Genomic DNA, 21,036 nt, shown 5'->3' with positions numbered 1-21,036 from the left:
GGATGAATAAATGGATGATGGATGGATGGCTGGGTGAAGAGGTTTGGACCCTGTGTGAACCACTGAATTAAAAAAACAAAGATGACACACTGCCTTATGTATCCATATGTTGCCAATCACAGCATGTGTTTCCCATTGATTGTGTTTACGTTGGTGATGCTGGCCGGCTGATGAACATTCTCTGTTGTCCTCTGAGCGGGATGTGATTGGCCCTCGGTGACGGCTGTTTGAAGTGAGCGGACAGCGTGGGCTTTGAAAGCGGAGCATCCAGATATGACTCCGGGTTCATAGAGATGAATTCTGGCTCGCCTCTGAAGGCGACCGACAGGCGACAAACACGTTACTAGTTGTTGATTAAATGTTACTTGAGATTCGGTGATGCAAGCGCATAAAAGCAGAGATGGAAACTTCTAGATGTAATAAGTTAAATATGTTTGTTTAACGACAACAAGCTGTGGAGGGCTGAGTGAGTAACGAGCGAGGCATCTCCTCCCATCCGTCGTGAGACAACTCCTTCCATTTATGAGCCGTGCTGTTTACCACTGCCACTTTAATTATTGGTGTTAATCACCGTTTCCCATCATAGCCGCCTTCAGCATATCTTTAAAACATTAAAAAAAATATATCCAAATGTGACAACAACCAAGAAAAAACTAAAAAAAGTTTGAATTAAAGCCAGCTGGTAGCGTCTGAAGAAGCATTTAAGAAGCAGCAGCTTGTCGTCACAGGTAAACGTAACTTTAAAACCTCAATAGTTTAGTGACGGGAGAAATACACTAATCCGTATTTAATATTCAATGTACTTAAAAAAAAAGGGAAAAAGTTAAATAAAAAAATCCCCCCGGCAAGTGGAAAGTCTGTTTGGCTTTGACTTTTCTCTCCAAGTTAATCTTATAAACGTAATGCTTTGCATGTTAATCATTTTCCATAAAGACTCAAGCAAATGCTTTGACAAATGTTTCTGAGCAGTTTTTCTTGCAGTTGAGTTTTAAAACAGATAAACTGGGGGGAAATGTTGCACACTAAAGCATATATATATATATATATATATATATATATATATATGGTTTATATAGCTTGACAACAATATTTTAAACACATTTTGTCGCAGTGAAAACCATGCATCTCCAACTGTATTATTTTTTTTTTAAATTGAACAAGCCATTCAAGAAAACCGTTTGATTATCCAAAATAATAATAATAATAATAATAATAATAATAATAATAATAATAATAAAAAAAAAAATAATAATAAATGCTGATAAATGGTCTGTTTTTATATGAAATGAAATGTTGGTATTTTTTTAAGCATTTCACATGATATGGACAGAATTATTTTTTAAATATTTTTATTAAAAGTTTACAAAACAATTGATCTCAGCCTTCAAATGAACAAACACAAAATAAAAAATAATATTCCTCTTTTATTTATGAAGTTATTGTAAGTGTTTGTGAAACCTCTCATGAGTAACTCTGGATGATGGATCCAATCAAGACGCTACAGAGCGTTGAGTTCACATTTTTACCAACACTGACATCTGCTGGTTCAAACTGATCCCAGCTCACAATCATCCACTCACTATCAGATATGGGGTGCTTTTTTCTAATTTTTTGTGTTTTAATACAAGCAGGAGCTTTAAAAGAATCCCACATTTGTTTTCCTTGTTTCAGAAGATATAAATAATGTTTTAAACAGCATCAAGCTGTTGACAGAACTGAGAGATAAACCAGCCGCAGAGATCTTGTGACGTGAAGTGTGATTTCCTGATCTGCTGATAATCATTGACTTTCTTTTAAATCAGGGGGGGTTTGAGTAGATACACTGTAGAAATGAAAAGTGTCTTTTTAGCGGGGTTCTCAGAGTTAGGTTTCTGCTGCCAGCTGTTGCAAAGGAAGCGCCTGAAGGTTTTGAGAACGTTCCCAGAGCTCAACCACACTGCCGTGTTTCTGCGAAATCCTGCACACAAAATCAAACTGCAAAGAAAAACATGTCAGAGCTCATGTCTGCATTCACAAGCAGGAGGGCAGCAAGTCAAAGCTGCTTCACCCGCCGTTTCACTACGACGCACCTGCCTTTAAAATCAGATTTTTTTTTTGTATGAATGTGAATGTGTTTGGGTCACCTTGATGATCACTTAATACAGCTCTTTTATCAAATCATGCTTCATACATGGTGTGCACAAATGTCCAGCTCACGTCATGCATCATATTCAGATGCTGCAAAAATATAAAATAAATATAAATCATAAAGTAGCTTCTACAATTTCTCTCTGTGAGTAAATGCCCTGCTTTTGAAATCTTACTGACGTAAAAATACATCAGCAAACAGTACTTAAAGTATCAAAAGTGATTTATTTATTATGCTTCATGAAGGTAAAACTATTTACTTTATAAACTTGACTTTATATTGTAATAATAGCTTCCTATTTTATGAATGGAATTCATTTTTAACAAAAAACAAAAAACAAACCCATTTTTACATCAATTTTAACCAGTAAAAAGTACATTATTTGACTCAGAAAATTAAAAATGTTAAGTAAAATGCATCAAAACTGTCTACTTGAGTAAATGTACTTCCCACCAGTTATAAGGAGATCCAGCATAATAATCCTCCACATAATATAATAATAGAGCAGCACTTGTCACCCAAACTCTGGAACCGGCAAAAGCAAAGATTCCTCGTTGGATCAAACTCTGGGCTTTTTTAAAGCAGGCAGAATGTTTTATAATGAAATTGTATATAATATTATATTTATAATTAAATTACTTAAAAAACGACTGAAAAAGCTTTGTGGTTGCAAATGACTTTCATCATGCAGCGGAGGTCAACTATGAGCTCATCCTGTCCTGTACAGTTGTGACGTAACGTTATCAGCTGATACATCTCCTCTGTTCCGGGACGGTTTGGTATAAATTGCATTATGTGGTGCGGTTTGCGATGAAGGTTGCAGAAAACGGATCTCCAGTCAGCTTTTTCATGGGTCTCTCTTTAGGGATGCTGCGGGAGGAGACGCGCGTGCTGCCCGGAGTCAACTGCGCCTGCGTCAAGGTGCACAGCCGATACCAGAGAGAAAGATGCTAAGCGAGATAGTTATCTTTTGCTATTTCCGTTTTCGGGTGTGTGTAATAACTTAATGGCGTTTTATTATTGTTGTTTTACTGGGAAATTTACAAAAAGTAAACTACAGAAGGATTAACCTATAGAGATATTGTAATTAAGGTATCAAATGTAAAAGCACATTGATGAATGACCCGTTTCTTTAATATATTATAACATGTTAAGCAATAACATGTTAGCAGCATGTTAAAGTTGAGCTGGGAGAGGGGGATTTATCTAAGAAACCTTTTTTTAGGACTGGTTAACCATCACAATGCATCATATTATAATAACTGATGAAGAAACGGTATTAGACAATGTATACAGCTGTCAAATTCAGTGAGTAGAAAGTATAATATTGAGTAGTAACATGTTCAAGCACGTATAAATGTACTTAAACATGACTTTACATCGCTAATTAAGTGATAGAATAATAAGAAGGACAAGAATAAGGCCCAGAATAAGGAACAGTGGGGATACCCTCTTACCTTTTCCCGCCGAAGCCACTCAGAGTGGACCGCTGATATTTGGGGTGAACCATCTTGCTGTTTGACTGAATGTTGTCTCTTTGATGACGTAGATTACGTATTTCCGCTATACTGGGGGAACAAGACGAAAGTAAAACGTTATACATCTGAAAAAGAGCCGACTTATGTGCTGCTGCTGCTGCTGACGACGACGACGACGCCCCACCCCCCAGACGCAGTGAATCAACCCGGCCCAAAGAACCGGCTTTTCGGACGGACCCATCTCTAAACGACGCGCTGCTAGCTTGCGTGACTTGTAGCGTACGTGACGCCGCACCACCTCCCTCCTCTCTTCTCTCTCCTCCCTTTGTGCAGCTGACAAGCCCTCTCTCGACCAGGACAGGAACACACAGAGGTACGTTACTATCTGTCTTACATAGAATTACAGGACAACTTACGTTCTTTTTGTGTGTTCTGTCACCGCTTTCAGCCGGCGGTTCGCGACCTCCGCAGCCGTCACATCCATTGACTTTGTCATCGGATGCTACTCGGCGTGCAGCAGAGATGCTAGGCCCGCTGCTCTCTATAAGCTGTTACCTCGGCGGGCTAATGTCGCGGTCATTTGGCAGGTTAGCAGCTAGTGGTCAGCAGTTATCCGGGTGGTAAGAAATAAAGTAGCTTCGCTAGCTTAGGATGTTAACCTGCTGACACTTCCTGTCAACCTGCCGGAAAGGTTTTTACTCACTCTGCAGACTCTTGCCCGCTGTCCACCTTGATAGCTAGCTAATGCTAATCTGTTAGCAAGGCGAGGGGTAGGGAGTCGCTGCCCTCTTAGCCAATTTGTCTGAGACGAGTGGCCTCGGCTGTATCCACACTAGTCTAGAATTTAAAAACAATTATACATTTAAAGTGGTAATTGTAGTTCTGACTCCTGAATTAGACTACAACGAAGGTGGCGCTGAAGGGCAGTGATGCATCCTTAACTTAAATGCTAGGTCAAGTGTATTATTTCAGGGGTGGTCCTCATGATGCAATGGGAATGATGCCCCCTTTCTCTTGTAAAGTCAGTCAGTGTGAATGTTGTATACAAATGATGGCTTTCTTCAACCCAAAGCCGAGTGACAAGGCCATCACATATACTGTACGTGGTTGTCTCAGTGCTGCATCCTGTACAGCCTCTGTCATGTCTGCCTGTTAGCCGGGTGTCCAAGCCATAAAACGGTCTCACACCCAGTGGGGGGTTGTGTGTTTAGCACAGCTGGAATGGCATCCCATGCCATTTGTGTATGTGTTAACACTCATTAGTCCGCTTCCTGCCCCGAAGTGCTTCTTTTTGACCACAGTCCACCCCATGAGTCCAAGATGCAGCCTGAGAAACATCTGGGGCCGCAAACATTGCATATGCAGCACTCTTGTTAGTCAGGAACATGAGGGTGGAGTTGCTCAGAAAAGGTGAGGATAAACTGCACCGACTGGCCTTGAAGGAAAGGAATGTTTCCGATGTTGATTTAGTGATTTGCTCGGTGGGTCATTTTAATAGGAAACTTCATGTATTCCCTGCAGACTTCATATTATTGAGTGCAAATGCAATTTTTCTCCTAATTATGATAAATTGGAGAAACATTGCTGAATCAGCTTTATTTGAGTGTGCATGCACATACAAGGAACAAGGAAGGACAGTTTTTTCCATTTCTCACATTGTACTTAAAATAGAAACAGAAATAGAATTAAAAGCTAGGATATTACAAATAAGAAATAAATAAGGATGTCTGTAAGTTGTAAACAAAACATAGTGTGAAGAAGTAGTTCTGTCGAAATATCAAACCACATTTCATCATATGGAAACGGATATCGTAATAGTGAACTGGACCTAGCAGTTGTATTTAATGGTAATTGAGAAATTGTAAGTTCACCCGATAAGCTGTTGAAATTCCTGTCCAATCTCCTATCAATGTGCCCATGTGTGTGTTATCAATAGGCCTGCGTAACAACCGTGCCTTGATAACCGTTGTGCCGTTGCAAATCTGGAACCTGCATCCAATCAAAATACATAATGATGAAATGGACATGTCTTGCACAACAGGCTTTTCAGGAAAATGGAAGACAAAGAGGTTCACACATACTGTACACGAGCGCAGCCAATCCACAGGGTTGGCAAATAGTCTGCTTTGTGCTTCAGTCTGTGGCTCTCTTTGCCCTTTTCTCAACTTGGCATTTCCACTCTGAAACGAAAGCTTTTCCATTTTAAAGTATTTAAAATACCCAAACTGGAAATTAACACCCGATGCCAAAATGTGACACCCGCAAGTTTGAACGACTGTGTGCAAGTATGAGAATCGCTGCGTGCGTGTGTGCGTGCGTGTAAGCCAATTTATAGATTTCTACCTTTGCTATCCATCAGTGACCTCTAGTTGCCTTCGGCAGCACTTCACATTTGATCTGTCAGTCTGCTCTCCGGCTCCAGCTTGGCTGCTGTGTCTTTCCCTCTGCTGTGCTGCTGCAGTCTGTCCTAAAGCTGGAGCGCAGAAAGAGGACAGGCAGCATGGAGGCCCTTTATTAAGAGTGACATGTTGTTTTTATTCATTGATCGCCCTCTTTCTCATTGCAGAACATGGCTGTACCTCCCACCTACGTTGACCTTGGAAAGTCTGCCAGGGATGTTTTTACCAAGGGATACGGTAAGCACCAAGCAGCCGACCGCACTCACGTATTTCATCACCATTTACAGCAGTACGATGTAGGGGAGTTGGGTTTGAATCCCAATGAAATGACATGTAGCAAGGTAATTCACATGTTTTTTTACAAAATGGATCAGAAAGCAGAAATCAGCCACACACACAATATAGGATCAAGCTCCCTTTTTTAAGTTCTGGCACCATGATGGAGAGCATGTAGCCTCTGCTAGCTGCATAGTGTATTACCCTGTAAGTGCTAATGCTTCTCTGATGAATGTTGCTTTTTGTTTAATGTTATCGTCTTTAATTTTTCTTAAAGTTTCTGTTCCTTCTTTGATGAAGGCAACAGTATCACTTTAAACACTAGAAGGACGATACATCCTTCCTTTATTGTGCTGTGAAGTCATCCAGATTGGATGCAACACTTCCTCTCAGCCATTGAACAAACCCAGGCCCGGCACAATAGCAGTTGAAAGCAATGAAACCGTTTTCTTGCTTTATAGCTGAACACATGTTCAGATGTACCGAGCCTGTATTTGGAGTGGCTGTGAGGTGTGTCTTGTGTACAGTACACTACACACACCTACGCTCTAAAGGTTACCGAATGATCTCCGCCTTAATATCGAGTGAATTCCCAGCTGTTGCGGCGGAGTGATTCATGTGTGCCACGAAGGCTGATTCACTTCAAGTTTTGTGGTGATTCGTAATTCATCACTGTGGGTTTCACTGCAAGTCACAGGATCTGTTTAACCCGACTTCTAGCTATTATTCATAACTGACGGCACTAATGCTCTCACAGAATCTACATCAAATCAATACACTCTCCCAGCCTGTGGCATATAAATAACTTTAAATGCACTCTGGGGGCTGATAAATGGCACAGACACCAATCAATGACTTGATTGAATGTGTTTGGAGATACCTAAAGGGATTCCTTAAATGTGTATTAATATAATTAGAATTACATTTTCCACGGTTATGACTAATAGTATTGGCATTTCATTTTTTTCTTTTTTTAGAGGGCCATCTGTTGCATGAGTTTGAAGAAGACTCTTCCCCTTTTTAAAAATGCAATGATTACTATTGTAAGTTATATCTGTATTGTCAACCCGGCATTATTTTTTAACTTTTATTCAATATTGTCTGTTTCAGGCTTTGGGGTCATCAAGCTGGACTTGAAAACAAAGTCAGAGAATGGACTGGTAAGTTGTTTCGCCCGTCATGAGTTTATCAGAGGCTCCTGGCTGATAATTATATGATTTCCTAAACATTGCGGGTCCACCTTGGCCTCTGCTACCTTTATTCTTTAAATGGAGTTTACTACCGTTTCCTACTGTTGCAAGGTTCACGGGACTTGATCACCGTCTAATATATTTTGTTTGAAGACAATGATTCCAACATGGACATGTATCTGGCTATTGCTTACACCAATACTCTGATCTGCAGGAGTTCATCAGCACAGGCTCGGCCAACACTGAGACCAGCAAGGTCGCCGGATCCCTGGAGACCAAGTACAAGTGGATGGAGCATGGACTGACCTTCACAGAGAAGTGGAACACCGACAACACCCTTGGGACCGAGATCACCCTCGAAGACCAGGTTAGTATTGGGGTGTGGCCAAGACTATCTAAAATGTGAATTGGGTTGCTATTGACAAGTATATAGCAATAATGCCACTAAATTGGACTGTAATTTAATCTGATGAACAATTAATGCTGAAGTTGATCAGTAGAAATGACTCCTTTTTGTTTTTGTTTGCTATGTTTTACTTCTTACTTACTACTTACTCCTCATTTATTCCTCAGTTGGCCAAGGGACTGAAGCTGACGTTTGATTCCTCCTTCTCGCCAAACACCGGGTAAGAACAGCTCAATGAGAACCACGAAAATGTAAAAATAATTTAACATTTCATTGAGAACGCCAATGGAATGAAGTAAACCCTTAAAGCTGCATTGAATAAGATTAAACAATTAATTAAAAAAGAACTTCAGCCGTTTGATGAGGAGGACCTTTTATATGTCAGCAGTTTATTTGAATCCATTTGCTACTAACAAATGTTTCTGCACAGGAGGGAAAGACACTGATGCAATTTGATATAGAAAATAAATGATGCTTTTAACTATTGAGCTAGCCCAATGGATACATGCATGCATTTTTAACAAGCAAAGTTACTTGGCCATTAAAAGAAATTTATAATTTACCTGCCAATTTGGTACTTTATAGTTGTCATTCATCTGGTGCTAGCAAAGTGCTTCCCTAGACTGTGAAAAGAGTTTATGGATGAAGTTCTTACACTGCTGGCTAGCTAGCTTGCTAATTCCCCATGCTTTCATGCTACACTGGTTACTTTGTCATTGTCACAGCAGTGTGATATTTCTGGCTTCGACATTAACAACCCGTTCTTTCTCCGGGCTTCTTTGCCAGCAAGAAGAGCGGCAAGGTCAAGACGGGCTACAAGTGCGACCACATCAACCTCGGCTGTGACGTCAACTACGACATCAACGGCACGGCCATCCACGGCGCCGGCGTGGTGGGCTACGAGGGCTGGCTGGCCGGCTACCAGATGACCTTCGAGGCTGGCAGGAACAGGATCACCCAGAGCAACTTTGCGGTCGGATTCAAGACGGACGAGTTTCAGCTCCATACAAATGTGTAAGGCTACTTAGTGTGCTGGCATGCATCCTTTCATTGTAACACACACACACACACACACACACACACACACACACACACACAATGCATAGTTAATCTGCGTTTGATCCGCCCCCTCTTTATGAATTTAAGCTAGCAAGAGAGTGATTGAACCTTAAACTGAGCTGGTGAGAAATAAAATACATTTATGTGTGAGACACACACTCGATCCATTGTGCATGCATGTTTTTACAGTATGAAACTATGCCAGCTATGCATAAAGCTACTCTCTGATATTGGGTTAGAGTGTCTGTCGCGTGGTACTTAAGCCATTTGGCTTAAAGTTCTAGCTTTAAGTGAAACAACCGAGTCCAGACGATTGACCTTGGCTGGACAGAAGCCTTCGGTTTCCTTGTCCTTGTCTGGCTGACTAACTTGGCTGCCTGCCAGACACCCAGGTGCCTGGCAGTTATTTTTACAGCCAGGTGATTGGATTTACTATATTGCAGGTGAGGCAGAGCGAGCGGCTGGCAAGAGCCTCGGTGAAAAGGCCGAGTGAGGTAGTGTCGGGCAGTGTGAGCGAGGGAGGGACGGGCACAGTGTTAGCCTTGTTTCCTGCTGTGCCCCCGGCCAAGCCTGTCTGTTTCAGTCTACAGCTGAAGTGGTTATGTGAGGTCAGACAAAGTATAATGTAGGCTTTACATCAGCGACAATGTGACCACCCGAGGAGCTCCTGCACAGACATGCAAAACAAAACCATGATTTATCCCTTTAAGTCGAAACTATCAACTGTAGGGCGACGGTAGCAGCAACATCGACATTTATTTTAATCTGCTGTTTTTCCTCAGAAATGATGGCACCGAGTTTGGTGGCTCCATCTACCAGAAGGTGAATGACCAGCTGGAGACGGCCGTCAACCTGGCCTGGACCGCCGGAAACAGCAACACCCGCTTTGGCATCGCTGCCAAGTATCAGATCGACTCTGATGCTTCCTTCTCTGTGAGTAGTGTAACCCCAAGTAGTAGTAGTAGTCGTAGTAGTGGTTAAGTCACGTGTTGAATGATAACAATCTCACTTTCAAAGTCGACCCGGGATGTGATCTCCTCCATAAATGATTGCACATACACTTACATATTAATGCACATGTGTATGGTTTCTGAATGACAAGGAATTAGAATTAGAACTAATAGAACACCCACTAGAAATGACCCAGCATTAGCATGATATATACGTTGTTCTCTGTATGACTTCCATGTATTGTTCCCGCCCAGGCCAAGGTGAACAACTCCAGCCTCGTGGGCCTCGGCTACACTCAGACTCTGAAGCCAGGTGAGTGAGCCCAAACATTCATCACAAGACCACGACATTTACTCAATTAAGACACTGCAAACCAGAAAATGCCACTTAATCAGAATGCATTAGAATTGAGTTGTAATCTGAGCAGTGGTGCTAAGATTATTAAAAACAACATAATCATTATGGCTCTCTAGCAGGGTTTATGTATGTATATATTTTGATAAACAAGCATGCATGCTACTCCTATTATTCTATGTTGATGCCTAGATGAAAATAGAACAGAACATTCATAGCCATCAACTCTCAAGGGTAAACAAACAGTAGCAACATTGCCAAAGCTTTGCGGATGAATAATGGGAGCAAATTTACATGATCTACATGATGATCAATCACCTTCTCTGTGCGCCGCTTATCCTGATGCGTTTGTTTCTGCAGGCATCAAGCTGACGCTCTCTGCTCTCCTTGACGGCAAGAACATAAACGCTGGTGGCCACAAGCTCGGCCTCGGCCTCGAGTTCCAGGCGTAGGACGACGACGATGCAGACGCCCTTCCAGTCCTTTCCAGCACACACGCATTCCCCACCCAAAGAATTGCAAATCCTTTATTGATTAGCTACCCCTCACAAACCTCCCCCCGTGTCCACTAGACGTGCTCCAGCTGGAGGCAAGACAGAATACAGGTCAAATCGCTCTCACGACGACCTGCCACTTTTCCGAAAAAGGACCACTTTTAAAGGGAACAGTATATTTTGAACATAAAGAGCTGAACAAAACAACAGATCAACAGAAAGTTTTATCTTGAATAGTGTAGCTTGCAAGGGAAAGTTGTGTTGGCGTCACTATTTGTCATTTCACTACAATCATGCACAACGCTTTAATTTGTGTTGTTCTGCTGTCCTATGCAGATCAGAAGGAAAGCGTACAGTTGAGTAGTTCCACCACCAGATGGTGCTGTTGCATAGCCCCACGAAGCACTCCTCGCCCAAAAAGTTGCAGTGGTGATATAACTGTTTCATTTTCACACTTCTGCATTGGTCAGCGCTAATGTCTATCTTGATATATATTATTCATTGAGAAGGGTTAGTTGTCCCTGATGTAAGTCATTAGCTCCGAGAGACACTACACCTCCGATGTGAACATTCTGTGTTTTCGTCTCACTTGTTTGTTTTTTGTGTGTCTGTGCATTTGTTGTGAAAAATGTCTTTTGTTACCTATAGCAAAAAAAAGAATATTATTTTATCGACAGTCTTGCATAGTTTAATCCACCTGTGAAGTCGTACGACGAGGTAACGGCCCGTCGATTCTTCCTGGTTGAACAAAGGAAGGGAAACCATGATGGACACAGTTACACTACATAATGATTACACGGGACAGGTAATGATAGTCTTCCACAACTGGTTATGTGAATCATGCTTAGTGTATTTGACAGTATCGTCATTCCCTGAATTAAATAAAGAACATCTTGAACCGGTTTCTGATTGTATTTGGGTTTTTCTGCACATTTCACCATATTTTAAGGGGTTTAGACAAAGCAAAGACCAAAACCATTGCGACTCAGTTGGTCTGGAAGATCCACATTTCCATTAGAAACACCCAGGGAAAACAAATGAAGATTCCTCTTCACCCTGAATAATAAGTCAGACAATGCACAGGCAGTTTAGTGATATCCCCACAGTGGTCTTGAAATACAAACCCTTTGTCTGAGGCAGAGTAAAAATGCTATCCATTCCTTCCAGACCTTCGAAAAGTGATCTTGAGACCTGTGTTGCGTATGCACGATGCATAACTACACAAATGAGTACATGCAGGTGCAGCTTAAACAGTTTAAGGTGTCCATTAGTGTGCTTAAAAAATGTCCATTTATTAATAAATAGTTTCAAACACCCAATCTAACTCAGCCAGGCATTAATGAGTCAGCTTGAATGTAAGTGGATGTATAGACCATTTATTTTCATCATGCCCGATGAAAATAAAATACATGAAGGGTAATTATTGATTGATTTTGTTGTCATTGTGGACCCCTAAAGAAGACAAAGGCCAATTAAAAAAAAAACACCCTGATACAAATGGTATAACTATATCAGGTATTACATTAATTATTGATATTAACACACTCGGAGCCAAAGCATTTGCCATGACTGTCAGTCATGGCAAATGCGACTAACACACATTCAGTCACACACACACACCCTGTTATGTGGCCAAAAGGGAAACCACGCCCCCTTTATCATTCGGTCACACGCGTAACAAACATGGCGACGTGCAGGAAGATGTGGCGAAGCAGGAGAACTGTTTCTGCTCTCTCGCTGGTTATTCTCCTCCAGATGTTGGCCAACGGCTGCCTGTCGGCTCCGGTAAACGACTCGACACCAGGTATGTTGTTGCTGAAGTGTGTATGACGACGGTGGCTGTTTCCTTGATAACGAAGCGACGGCGCTCCCGTTTAGCTAGCTAGCGGCTAGGTAGCTAACGTTGCTAGTTGGCCGTAGCGTCATGCTAGCAACAGTCAGGTGAGAGGCTTAAAATAGTCCGTTTTTCATATTAAAGCATATTATTATTACGGTTCGACAATCTCAATGTAAAGCGTTAACATACGGGGTTTTTAATGCGACTGCTCCGTGACGTCAACAGTTTGGAAATGTAACCGTCGCGAGATGAAATGTTCCCACGTCAAACTCTTGACCTTATTTGTGAATTAAATGTAATATTTCTACATTTAATGAAATGTAAGTTGTCTACATTTAATTAAACGTAAAGTAACAATGTTATAACTAACTCCAACGTTTGGTCACGGCAACTATCTCGAAACCAGCAAACAGGAAGTATATATACTTACTCTTGACTTGAAGATTTCTTGAAAGTAATTTTGTTTGTTTTACAAAATGAACCAAAACACTGACATTGAGGACGATCTGGGGTATAGATAATAATAATACATACTTAAATCATACCTGCTAAACTAAAAAGAAATCTGGTTTGAATTGAAATCAAACACTGTTACTTAGCTTGCTTAGATATATATTTATAAGACAGACACACCCAGCGGCAGCGTTGACATGTATTGTGTATATACTAGGTCGGGCAGAACATAAAGTCTACTTTATGATGCCCTGCGGGGACACCTGGAGGTCAGATATCAGATAAAGTGACTTGGTCCAGATGTCCTTGTCATATATCTGAGCTGTTAATTAACCCCCTGTCAGTCCAGCAGCCCCACAGTCCATTTCAGCGAATAAAAAAAAAAACTTTTGAAGGTAACCATCAAGGAAGTGGGACAGCTGTAAAGTTCCTGTTATGTCAGTTTTTTTTTTTGGTCGATAAATAGACTTTGACTACATGTACTTTATTGGCTTTTCAGATAAGATCAATGGTGTTGATTTACTTCCCTGTGTTCTCCATTCTTTTCAAATGAAGGTCATGTGTCAGCATCTACATGTTTGGGCAGGTCTCAGGTTGCGATATTTGTGTGTGCTGGGAAAATCCAAGATTCTGGCCCATTCCTTTGCCACCATGGGTGTGCCACGCCGTCATTGTCTCACCACGCTCACTCAAACGGCTAATCTTCACGTGTGTTATTGTGATAAAGATGCACACAACCAAAAAAAAATACACACAAACATTTAAAGAAACAGAACTGTCCACGAATGGACTATTTTCTTCAGAAACTCCCATGCATGCTTGTAGAATTTGTCACGCGAGTCTTGTGATGCAATATCCCCTGAAAGCCTGGAAACGCATCAGTATCGCGTTGCAACATTTATTGGCTTAACGTTTCATCCTCTTTTGAAGCGTTTGCATAAGCTCCAAAGTTTGACATTGATTCATGAGAGCAGATCGTGACTTATCATTAATATGCCGTCCTTATACCATGGAAGTCCTTTTAGGTTTTGTCACGAATGGTAACATAAACCAAAAAAAGTACAAAAAAAACAAAATAGGGATTACATGTACTTGTTCTGCCACTAACCTGCTTAATATGCTCATTTTACTGGTGTCAAAGTAGTCCCTATAATAATTGTGGTAGTGATGCGCCAATCAATCTTTTTCAATTCCGATACTGATAGCTGAGCTTTGAGTATCGCTACCGGATACCAATTCTATAGCAATGTTTACTTAATTGATCCTTCCTTTATGCAACATCAGGCTCAACATTGATTTCCTAGCTTATTACAACTAAATGTAAAATAAATACATGGATATATCCGTTTACTGAATTGTAATTGATTCTTAAAATAATAAATAACAGCAAATCGGTTAAAACCCTTCAGAAGTAGCAGGAATTACGCGTCAATAAAAGCCTAAACTTTTATTAATGCAGCAACAAATTGGTCGAAACTTCAACAGGAGTGAAAATCCTAGCATATAATATATACAGTATATTAAATTGAATAGATTGGTCCCGTTGCCACCGATACCCAACACAGCTATGAGAGTCAGGCCTGATATCTTAAATTGGTATCAATGCATCCTTAAATTCTGGGCCTCATCCATGAATCATATGGCTTAAATCTGAATAAAACTTATTAAAGAGCTGCTGGAGTGTAGAAAGCACAGCCTTTAACTGTTGCTGCCACAACGTTCTCCTGTTAGTGATTATTTATGCTGGCCATGGCCCATGTGTATGAATAGAGCCTTTCTTCTCTTGGGGACGTTGTGCACCGAGCTTCAAGTCCCCAGTGTTCTCCTCCCGTCCCTAAGCAACGCCTCCTAGTCACACAGGATAAAATAATGTTGACACACTTGTTGGTTAAATGGTATCATTGATTCAAGAAGGCTGGCCAGATGCACGAGACTGAATCAAGGTCTCATTTAAAGACAGCTGCAGATTCTTGAAAATTAAAGTAATATAATATAAAAATTATGAATCTGAAATCTAATGTATGGCTTAGGGATGGGATGATATAGGATTTTACTGGCAATAAGTTGACCGTGGTGAATTTTCATTATTGGTATAATGATAAATATCGTCAAGATTGACTTTAAAACGCTGTTGAGCTTGCTGTCATGGGAGAGACGTGGAAAATAGAGCCTGATCTAAAAAAATACAGGCTACAAACACATTTTCTTTATTAATCCTTTATGCAGGGAGACTGTATGATTTGTGATCATCTCATTTAAGATTTGTTTGTTTGACCTCATTACATGAGGAGGTAGGCTTAGAATGTGGTCAGTGAAGAACCCTTCCTTGATTGAAAATACATGTTTTGTCCAGTGTTTAAAGGAGTATTTCATCAACCTTATTTTTGTAACCAAATAATTAACATTGTCTTTCTTTGTTATTCCTTCTTGGCAGCACTGAGCCAACAGAATCAAGCAGGAAACGCATCTCCAAATGTTACTTTCGTCACCGTGGAGAAGGCAGAGCCTTCGTCATCTCAAAAGACTTCAGTGACTTCAGTGATGGTTCCCAAGAAGCCCAAAACACCTACAACAACAGAAGAGGTTCCTAAAGCATCCGAGGCTCCTAAAGCATCCGAGGCTCCTAAAGCATCCGAGACTCCTAAGACAACCGAGACTCCTAAGACAACCGAGGCTCCTAAAACAACCGAGGCTCCTAAAGCAGCTGAGGCTCCTGAAGAACCGGAGGCTCCTAAAGTGGCAGACGCTCCTGAAAGTGATCCCCCAACAAACGTTGAACCAAAAACATCTGAGCCTGAGGGAACGGATCCAGCCACCGTCTTTGACTCCTCTGATAAAAAAACACAGCAGCAAGTGCCTCTCACCGATGGCACCGATTCAGCATCGCAAACAGGCGATGCTGAAAACCACCAAGAGCAAGTTGAGGCAACAGATGCACCCGTAGCCAATCCAGCTTCGAATCCAGAAGTTCCTACCGACTCCATCAAAGTCCCCGAACCTGTTAAACCTGATACAGAAGACTTGGAAACCCCGACCTCCGACTCCAAACCCTTCAACGCTGTGAACCCCTCTCCAGCACAGGACACCGATCTGGACCCGCTGCAGACCACCGACAACGAACCGGTGCCTCACATCGATCTGGACGGTTACACGGACGACGGCAACGAAGACGACGAGGACGACGACGCGACCTACGGGGACAACGACCTGTATGAAAACAACAGCGTCAACGCCAAAGAGCCGAGTGTGAACAGGCTGCAGCCAGAAGTGATGGAGGAGCCCCATTACAAGGGAGCAGACAGCTACAACACGGAGGACGAGGACTCCCACTTCTTCTTTCATCTGGTCATCCTGGCCTTCCTGGTGGCCATCGTTTACATCACCTATCACAACAAGAGGAAGGTGAGTGTTGGCATGACGACAGCGAGTTAACACAACTTTGCCCAGCCTTTACCTTCTCTCACCAACAGCTCCTCAAACGTGACATTGTGCTGGTTTCCATCCATTTCACCAGCAGAAAACTCCATTTGGGAATGAAACCAAAACGCATTTAGAGTTCTTCCAAAACAGTCGGTGTCCTTAGCTGAGGAACCAAAATGTCGAATGTGTGAATATAAAGCAGGAAATGTATTTCTTTAGAGGAATAAGTTCTCTCTCCGTCATATCGGCAGAGAGGATTTATATTTTACATTGTGCTGACCCCGTCTTAATTTGAGTTTTTACAGCTGAAGTAAGGATTCCAATTATGTAGGCTTTGATCTTCTCTTCTAGCCTGTCAAGAATGAATTCTACTTGATCAGCACTTGTACATCCATCAGATTAATTTGAATTCTCTGTGCATTCCTTTTCAGATCTTCCTCCTGGCTCAGAGCCGACGCTGGAAGGACAGTCTGTGTTCCCGCAACACCGTGGAGTATCACCGCCTCGACCAGAACGTCAACGAGGCCATGCCGTCCCTCAAGATGACCCGGGACTACATTTTCTGATCCACGTTCAGAAGAACAATACGTGGAGACCCGCACGGAGCCAGTTGGCCTTTCCACCCGGCCAGTCACAGGGTTGAGACGCCGTGCTTCGTCACGGAGCCCGGTCGATGCTTTTTCTTGCTTTACAGGCCGACTGGAGAGCAATTTTATTTGTTCAGGACTTTTCCGTTGTCTGCATAGAGATTTATAATTATCTGTTATTCTTATTTGTTATATTATTTTAATGTTATTTGTCATTTTTCTCTCAATTAATGTCTTCTTGGGATTTAATATTTTGGTTTATTCTGGGTCTTATATTTGACTTTTTTTCGGAAATGTCTCAGCCTTATGTCCCCTGTTTTTGCATACTGTCTATGTTTATATCTCACTTTAAAAATAGGAAGAACTTAGGTTATAATGCTTAATTATAGCAGTTGATTGTTTACCCCGTGATTAATAATATATTTCTCTCTCAGAGCAGTTAGCCAAGATATGACTTGACACACAAGTTCAGAGGACTCGTTGTGTCATGTATACTTTTTTATATTGTAAAGTTTAAGTATGCAAACAAAGCAGCAATGTAGGAGAATCTGATACATTATATATGCAGTCATTCCAGAAAGTGTCCACCACTCACGTCAAAACGATCCGATTTTCATAGATCTCATACAGTAAAAAATAAAGTACTGTAAACTAAAAAAAAAAAAAAATGACAATGGAAAAACTCAAAATATTCCTCAGTGTTTCATATCAAATCTATTCGATGTGTTTTATCTAACAAAGAAAGGATTGGGGATTGGGGGGCTGTCCATGTCATGAAGACATAATGAATAATGTTCAGGTTAGAATGTACTAATGTAATGTATGGGAGGAGACTTTGCCCTAGTTCATCAGTTTAGATTTGACTCGTCGTCTTCTCCTACTGCCCAGATTTTGCTATGCAGAAATCCTGGAGCCGGCCCTCTTTGTTTTATGACTTCGGTGAAGTCTCTATCAATCATTTCCACTTTCCATGTGGCGTAAGACAACGGCTGTGTCCCCTCATGCTAATACGGAGCATTTTAAGTTACTTCCTGTCAGTAAAGTTTGGTTAAAGACCACAAAAACACACCACAGTTTCCCGTTCATCACAGCCACGTGGCTTTCTATCTGTCGCCGTGTCATGCCTTCGATTTAAATGCCACATGAATCCACATATTTGTCATCAATCTTGTCGCCTTACACCAGTTGTTTTCAGCTGTCTTGTCCGCATATAAAACAGGTTGAACAGTGGTTTGATTGATCATGCTGCTTGCACTGTGCAGTTCAGTCATATTATCTAGAATATGAGGGGAGGAGGTGGATCAGCACTGCTCTTGCAATCAACAGTAGAAACTGTACAATCTTTTTTTTTTTTTTGTCAATAAAGCACAAATTTGTGTACAGAGCCCCCCCTTCCCTCCGTCTTTCATTTTGATGATCAACGCTTTTATGTTTGACCTGCTCAAGTGATTAATTTGAGATCCTCTACTTCTGACGGTTTACATTTTGAGTCAGATTAAGAGAGCGTTTACATCACAGAACCGTCTGTTATCTCGCTAGTTTCACAGTAAGTGTTCAGCTTAACTGTGTTGGCATCGCTAATGAGACTCACTGTGATCCCCTTTGATCGTAATGGGCTAAGAGGTTGCATCCTTTCACTGCGATGGTCGCAGACCAAGCTGGAAATCTGTGGTTAAACGCCATATATATATATATAAATATATATCCATATCTTCTGTTGGAAAGAGTTTTTAATCTTTAATGATGAAATAAAAAGTAACTGCTGCTGCGCAACACGTTGTAATGTTGTTTTATCTGATGCCGTCGTCACCTGTGTGTAATTGAGATGAACTGAGGTGCAACGTGCCCTTTTGACAGCAGGCGTTTTGACTGGCCTATAAAAACACAGGTGTTACTACTAACAGTGACGACGTTGTGTTCAAGTGTCCCAGGGAGAGTGACAGCGAGCCAGCATGCACAATACCAGGGACCCTGATATCAAAGCCTCGTTAATTTAATTATTTACACCTGCGCCACATCCAAATGTTTCCTGTGAGGGGAAATAATAAGGAACTTCACCACAAGGAGGCAGTACACACACATGAATATGTGATCACACAGACCCATGTTTCTGTTGACACATTTTCTGCTGTGTCCTTTTAAAACTGAAGGATGGCGTGTTACCACATACTGCGTAAGAGGCAAGAAAACGAGCGTGATCGTAACCTACTCCATATTAAATTAAATGTCATTTTGCAATTTGTTTTTCCTGCTCAGCGTGACACAAATAGCAATTTTACACAATAAAAAGGGGAATTTGAACTGAGCACGTTCATACTTTTCTTTTGCAATGATGTGTGCACGATTACCCAGAATCTCTGAGAAATCCAAAACAAACCAATCCATCACAAAAAAAATGAGAGAATCACTCTTAATTTGGGGTGATGACATAAACCGAGGTTACTACATTTTCTGTTGGTCGGACAGAAAGCAACAAAAAAAGAAGAAGTGTGAAACCCGTGGATGAAAAAAGCAGGACGTGATGCCTGCTGGGTGCGTGTCATCAGCAGATAAGATTACTGCTTTGTGGATATTTGTACAGTTGTGGCAGCAGGGTTATTCTACCTGAGAGACGGCAGCAAATTAAATCTAGCAGCCGGAAAGATCTCACAACCACTTTTTGATCAGCGAAGGGTGAAAGTCTTGACGATGGTTATCCAGTAGCTTTGGAAAAGACCAACATTTTCAGTCGAGGTTTCTTTAAAGAAATAAATATATTAACTCACTTTTGAGATTTATAAAATAGCACAATTTTCATGCAAACTGGCAGATCTTCTCTCTACAAATGGTATAATATGCTGTAATACATTCAAATCTAACACATAAAATACTTCCAAATCATCTGCTGAAACACCTAATGGAGCCTCTAATTTATTCTAATGGAATAAAATAATTATTATGAGTTGATTCCTCACTTATTTTCTGTACTTCGGTGATCACACAAAAGTACGCAGAAATGAGGTCCATACTCTCAGAATCCATATAAGATGTTCTGATCAAAGGTGTCATTGTCGTTGGAGGAAAAAAAGAAAGAAACATCACGTTTGTTTGTGGCTTCATGAAAATATCATTTTTCCTCAGAGAGAATAATTAAATGTCTCACCCTGCTGCAAATCGTCTCAAATTAATGGATGCGAGAAAAAAAAAAAACAGCCAGCGTTTGAACTAATTCTAGCAGAAAATATCTTGGAGAGCGTTTGTCATCGTGACGGTAGTGCAGGGAGCCACAATGTGCTGACAAGCATGCATCACGACTCCTAACTACAGTCATGGCTTCAGCAGCTGCACATTTACTGAGCGTCCTGTCCAGGTGAACCCCGCCTTCGTCCAATGACAGCTGGGATTGGCTGTAGCCCCCCGAGACCATGAATACAGGATAAGAGGTAGACGATGGATGGATGGATGAAAGTTTTCTTTCCGGCAAAAAGACCGATCAAAGAAAAACTGGCAAGGCAATCAAAACAATCGAAAGCACTGCTGGCTTCATGGGAACGATTCACACAGCTGGAATACACCTTTGACCAATCGGATTCCTTGAGAGAAACTATCCATCAAGGACAATTCTGATGGCTATTGACCGATTTTGGCTTCTCTCTAATAATGTCTGTATTTTCAGCATCTGCTAGATTAGGTTTCTCTTTTTTTTTAACCCCATTCCGGCAGGCATCTGCTGTTTCCCAGAGACATCCATATATTGAGTGTGAGGAGACCTGAAGGTATAGCAGATAAAACAGGCGGGTTAAGGCGGGAGCTTATCAAAGCACATGATCAGATCACGCAGTCTGGCCTATTAGCTTCCTCGTCAACGGGAGAGATCAGATCAAGGGGAGGACTCACACCGACCAGAAAGGGCTTCAGTCGTGTTGGACTTCAACATCAACCTTCAGGAGATACCGTATGTGAGTGTCTGGTGTTTTAAAGTACTGTTTTACACGGGGGTGGGGGGCAGTGCAGCTGGACTATTG

General features: G+C 41.4%; 2 protein-coding genes across 2 annotated transcripts; both read left to right on the top strand.

Annotated features, from left to right (window-relative positions):
• The first annotated feature begins 3,718 nt into the window (after positions 1-3,718).
• On the top strand, positions 3,719-11,637 carry vdac1 (voltage-dependent anion channel 1). Its single transcript, XM_084028101.1, has 9 exons — positions 3,719-3,979; positions 6,173-6,242; positions 7,392-7,441; positions 7,686-7,838; positions 8,045-8,097; positions 8,664-8,891; positions 9,719-9,869; positions 10,142-10,199; positions 10,602-11,637. The coding sequence occupies exons 2-9, from the start codon at positions 6,176-6,178 to the stop codon at positions 10,691-10,693; spliced, it is 852 nt and encodes a 283-aa protein (XP_083884227.1). The 5' UTR covers positions 3,719-3,979; positions 6,173-6,175; the 3' UTR covers positions 10,694-11,637.
• Positions 11,638-12,408: 771 nt separating this feature from the next.
• cUnh5orf15 (chromosome Un C5orf15 homolog) lies at positions 12,409-18,427 on the top strand. The gene is made up of 3 exons (XM_084028967.1): positions 12,409-12,539; positions 15,460-16,427; positions 16,877-18,427. Exons 1-3 carry the CDS (start codon positions 12,419-12,421, stop codon positions 17,009-17,011), a joined length of 1,224 nt encoding a protein of 407 aa, XP_083885093.1. The 5' UTR covers positions 12,409-12,418; the 3' UTR covers positions 17,012-18,427.
• Positions 18,428-21,036: the final 2,609 nt, after the last annotated feature.

This window comes from Eutrigla gurnardus, assembly GCF_963514095.1.
Source record: "Eutrigla gurnardus genome assembly, chromosome: 15".
Lineage (NCBI taxonomy): Eukaryota > Metazoa > Chordata > Actinopteri > Perciformes > Triglidae > Eutrigla > Eutrigla gurnardus.
The sequence above is the reverse complement of the archived record's forward strand: the minus strand, read 5'-3'. Positions and strand labels throughout refer to the sequence as shown.

Bases quoted from the DNA above. Each gene is read 5' to 3' on its own strand.
- vdac1 (XM_084028101.1), top strand. From the start codon at position 6,176: ATGGCTGTACCTCCCACCTACGTTGACCTTGGAAAGTCTGCCAGGGAT. The intron at 7,839-8,044 runs GTTAGTATTGGG...TTTATTCCTCAG, and splicing joins AGATCACCCTCGAAGACCAG to TTGGCCAAGGGACTGAAGCT. The intron at 10,200-10,601 runs GTGAGTGAGCCC...TTGTTTCTGCAG, and splicing joins CACTCAGACTCTGAAGCCAG to GCATCAAGCTGACGCTCTCT.
- cUnh5orf15 (XM_084028967.1), top strand. From the start codon at position 12,419: ATGGCGACGTGCAGGAAGATGTGGCGAAGCAGGAGAACTGTTTCTGCT. The intron at 12,540-15,459 runs GTATGTTGTTGC...CCTTCTTGGCAG, and splicing joins GGTAAACGACTCGACACCAG to CACTGAGCCAACAGAATCAA. The intron at 16,428-16,876 runs GTGAGTGTTGGC...ATTCCTTTTCAG, and splicing joins CCTATCACAACAAGAGGAAG to ATCTTCCTCCTGGCTCAGAG.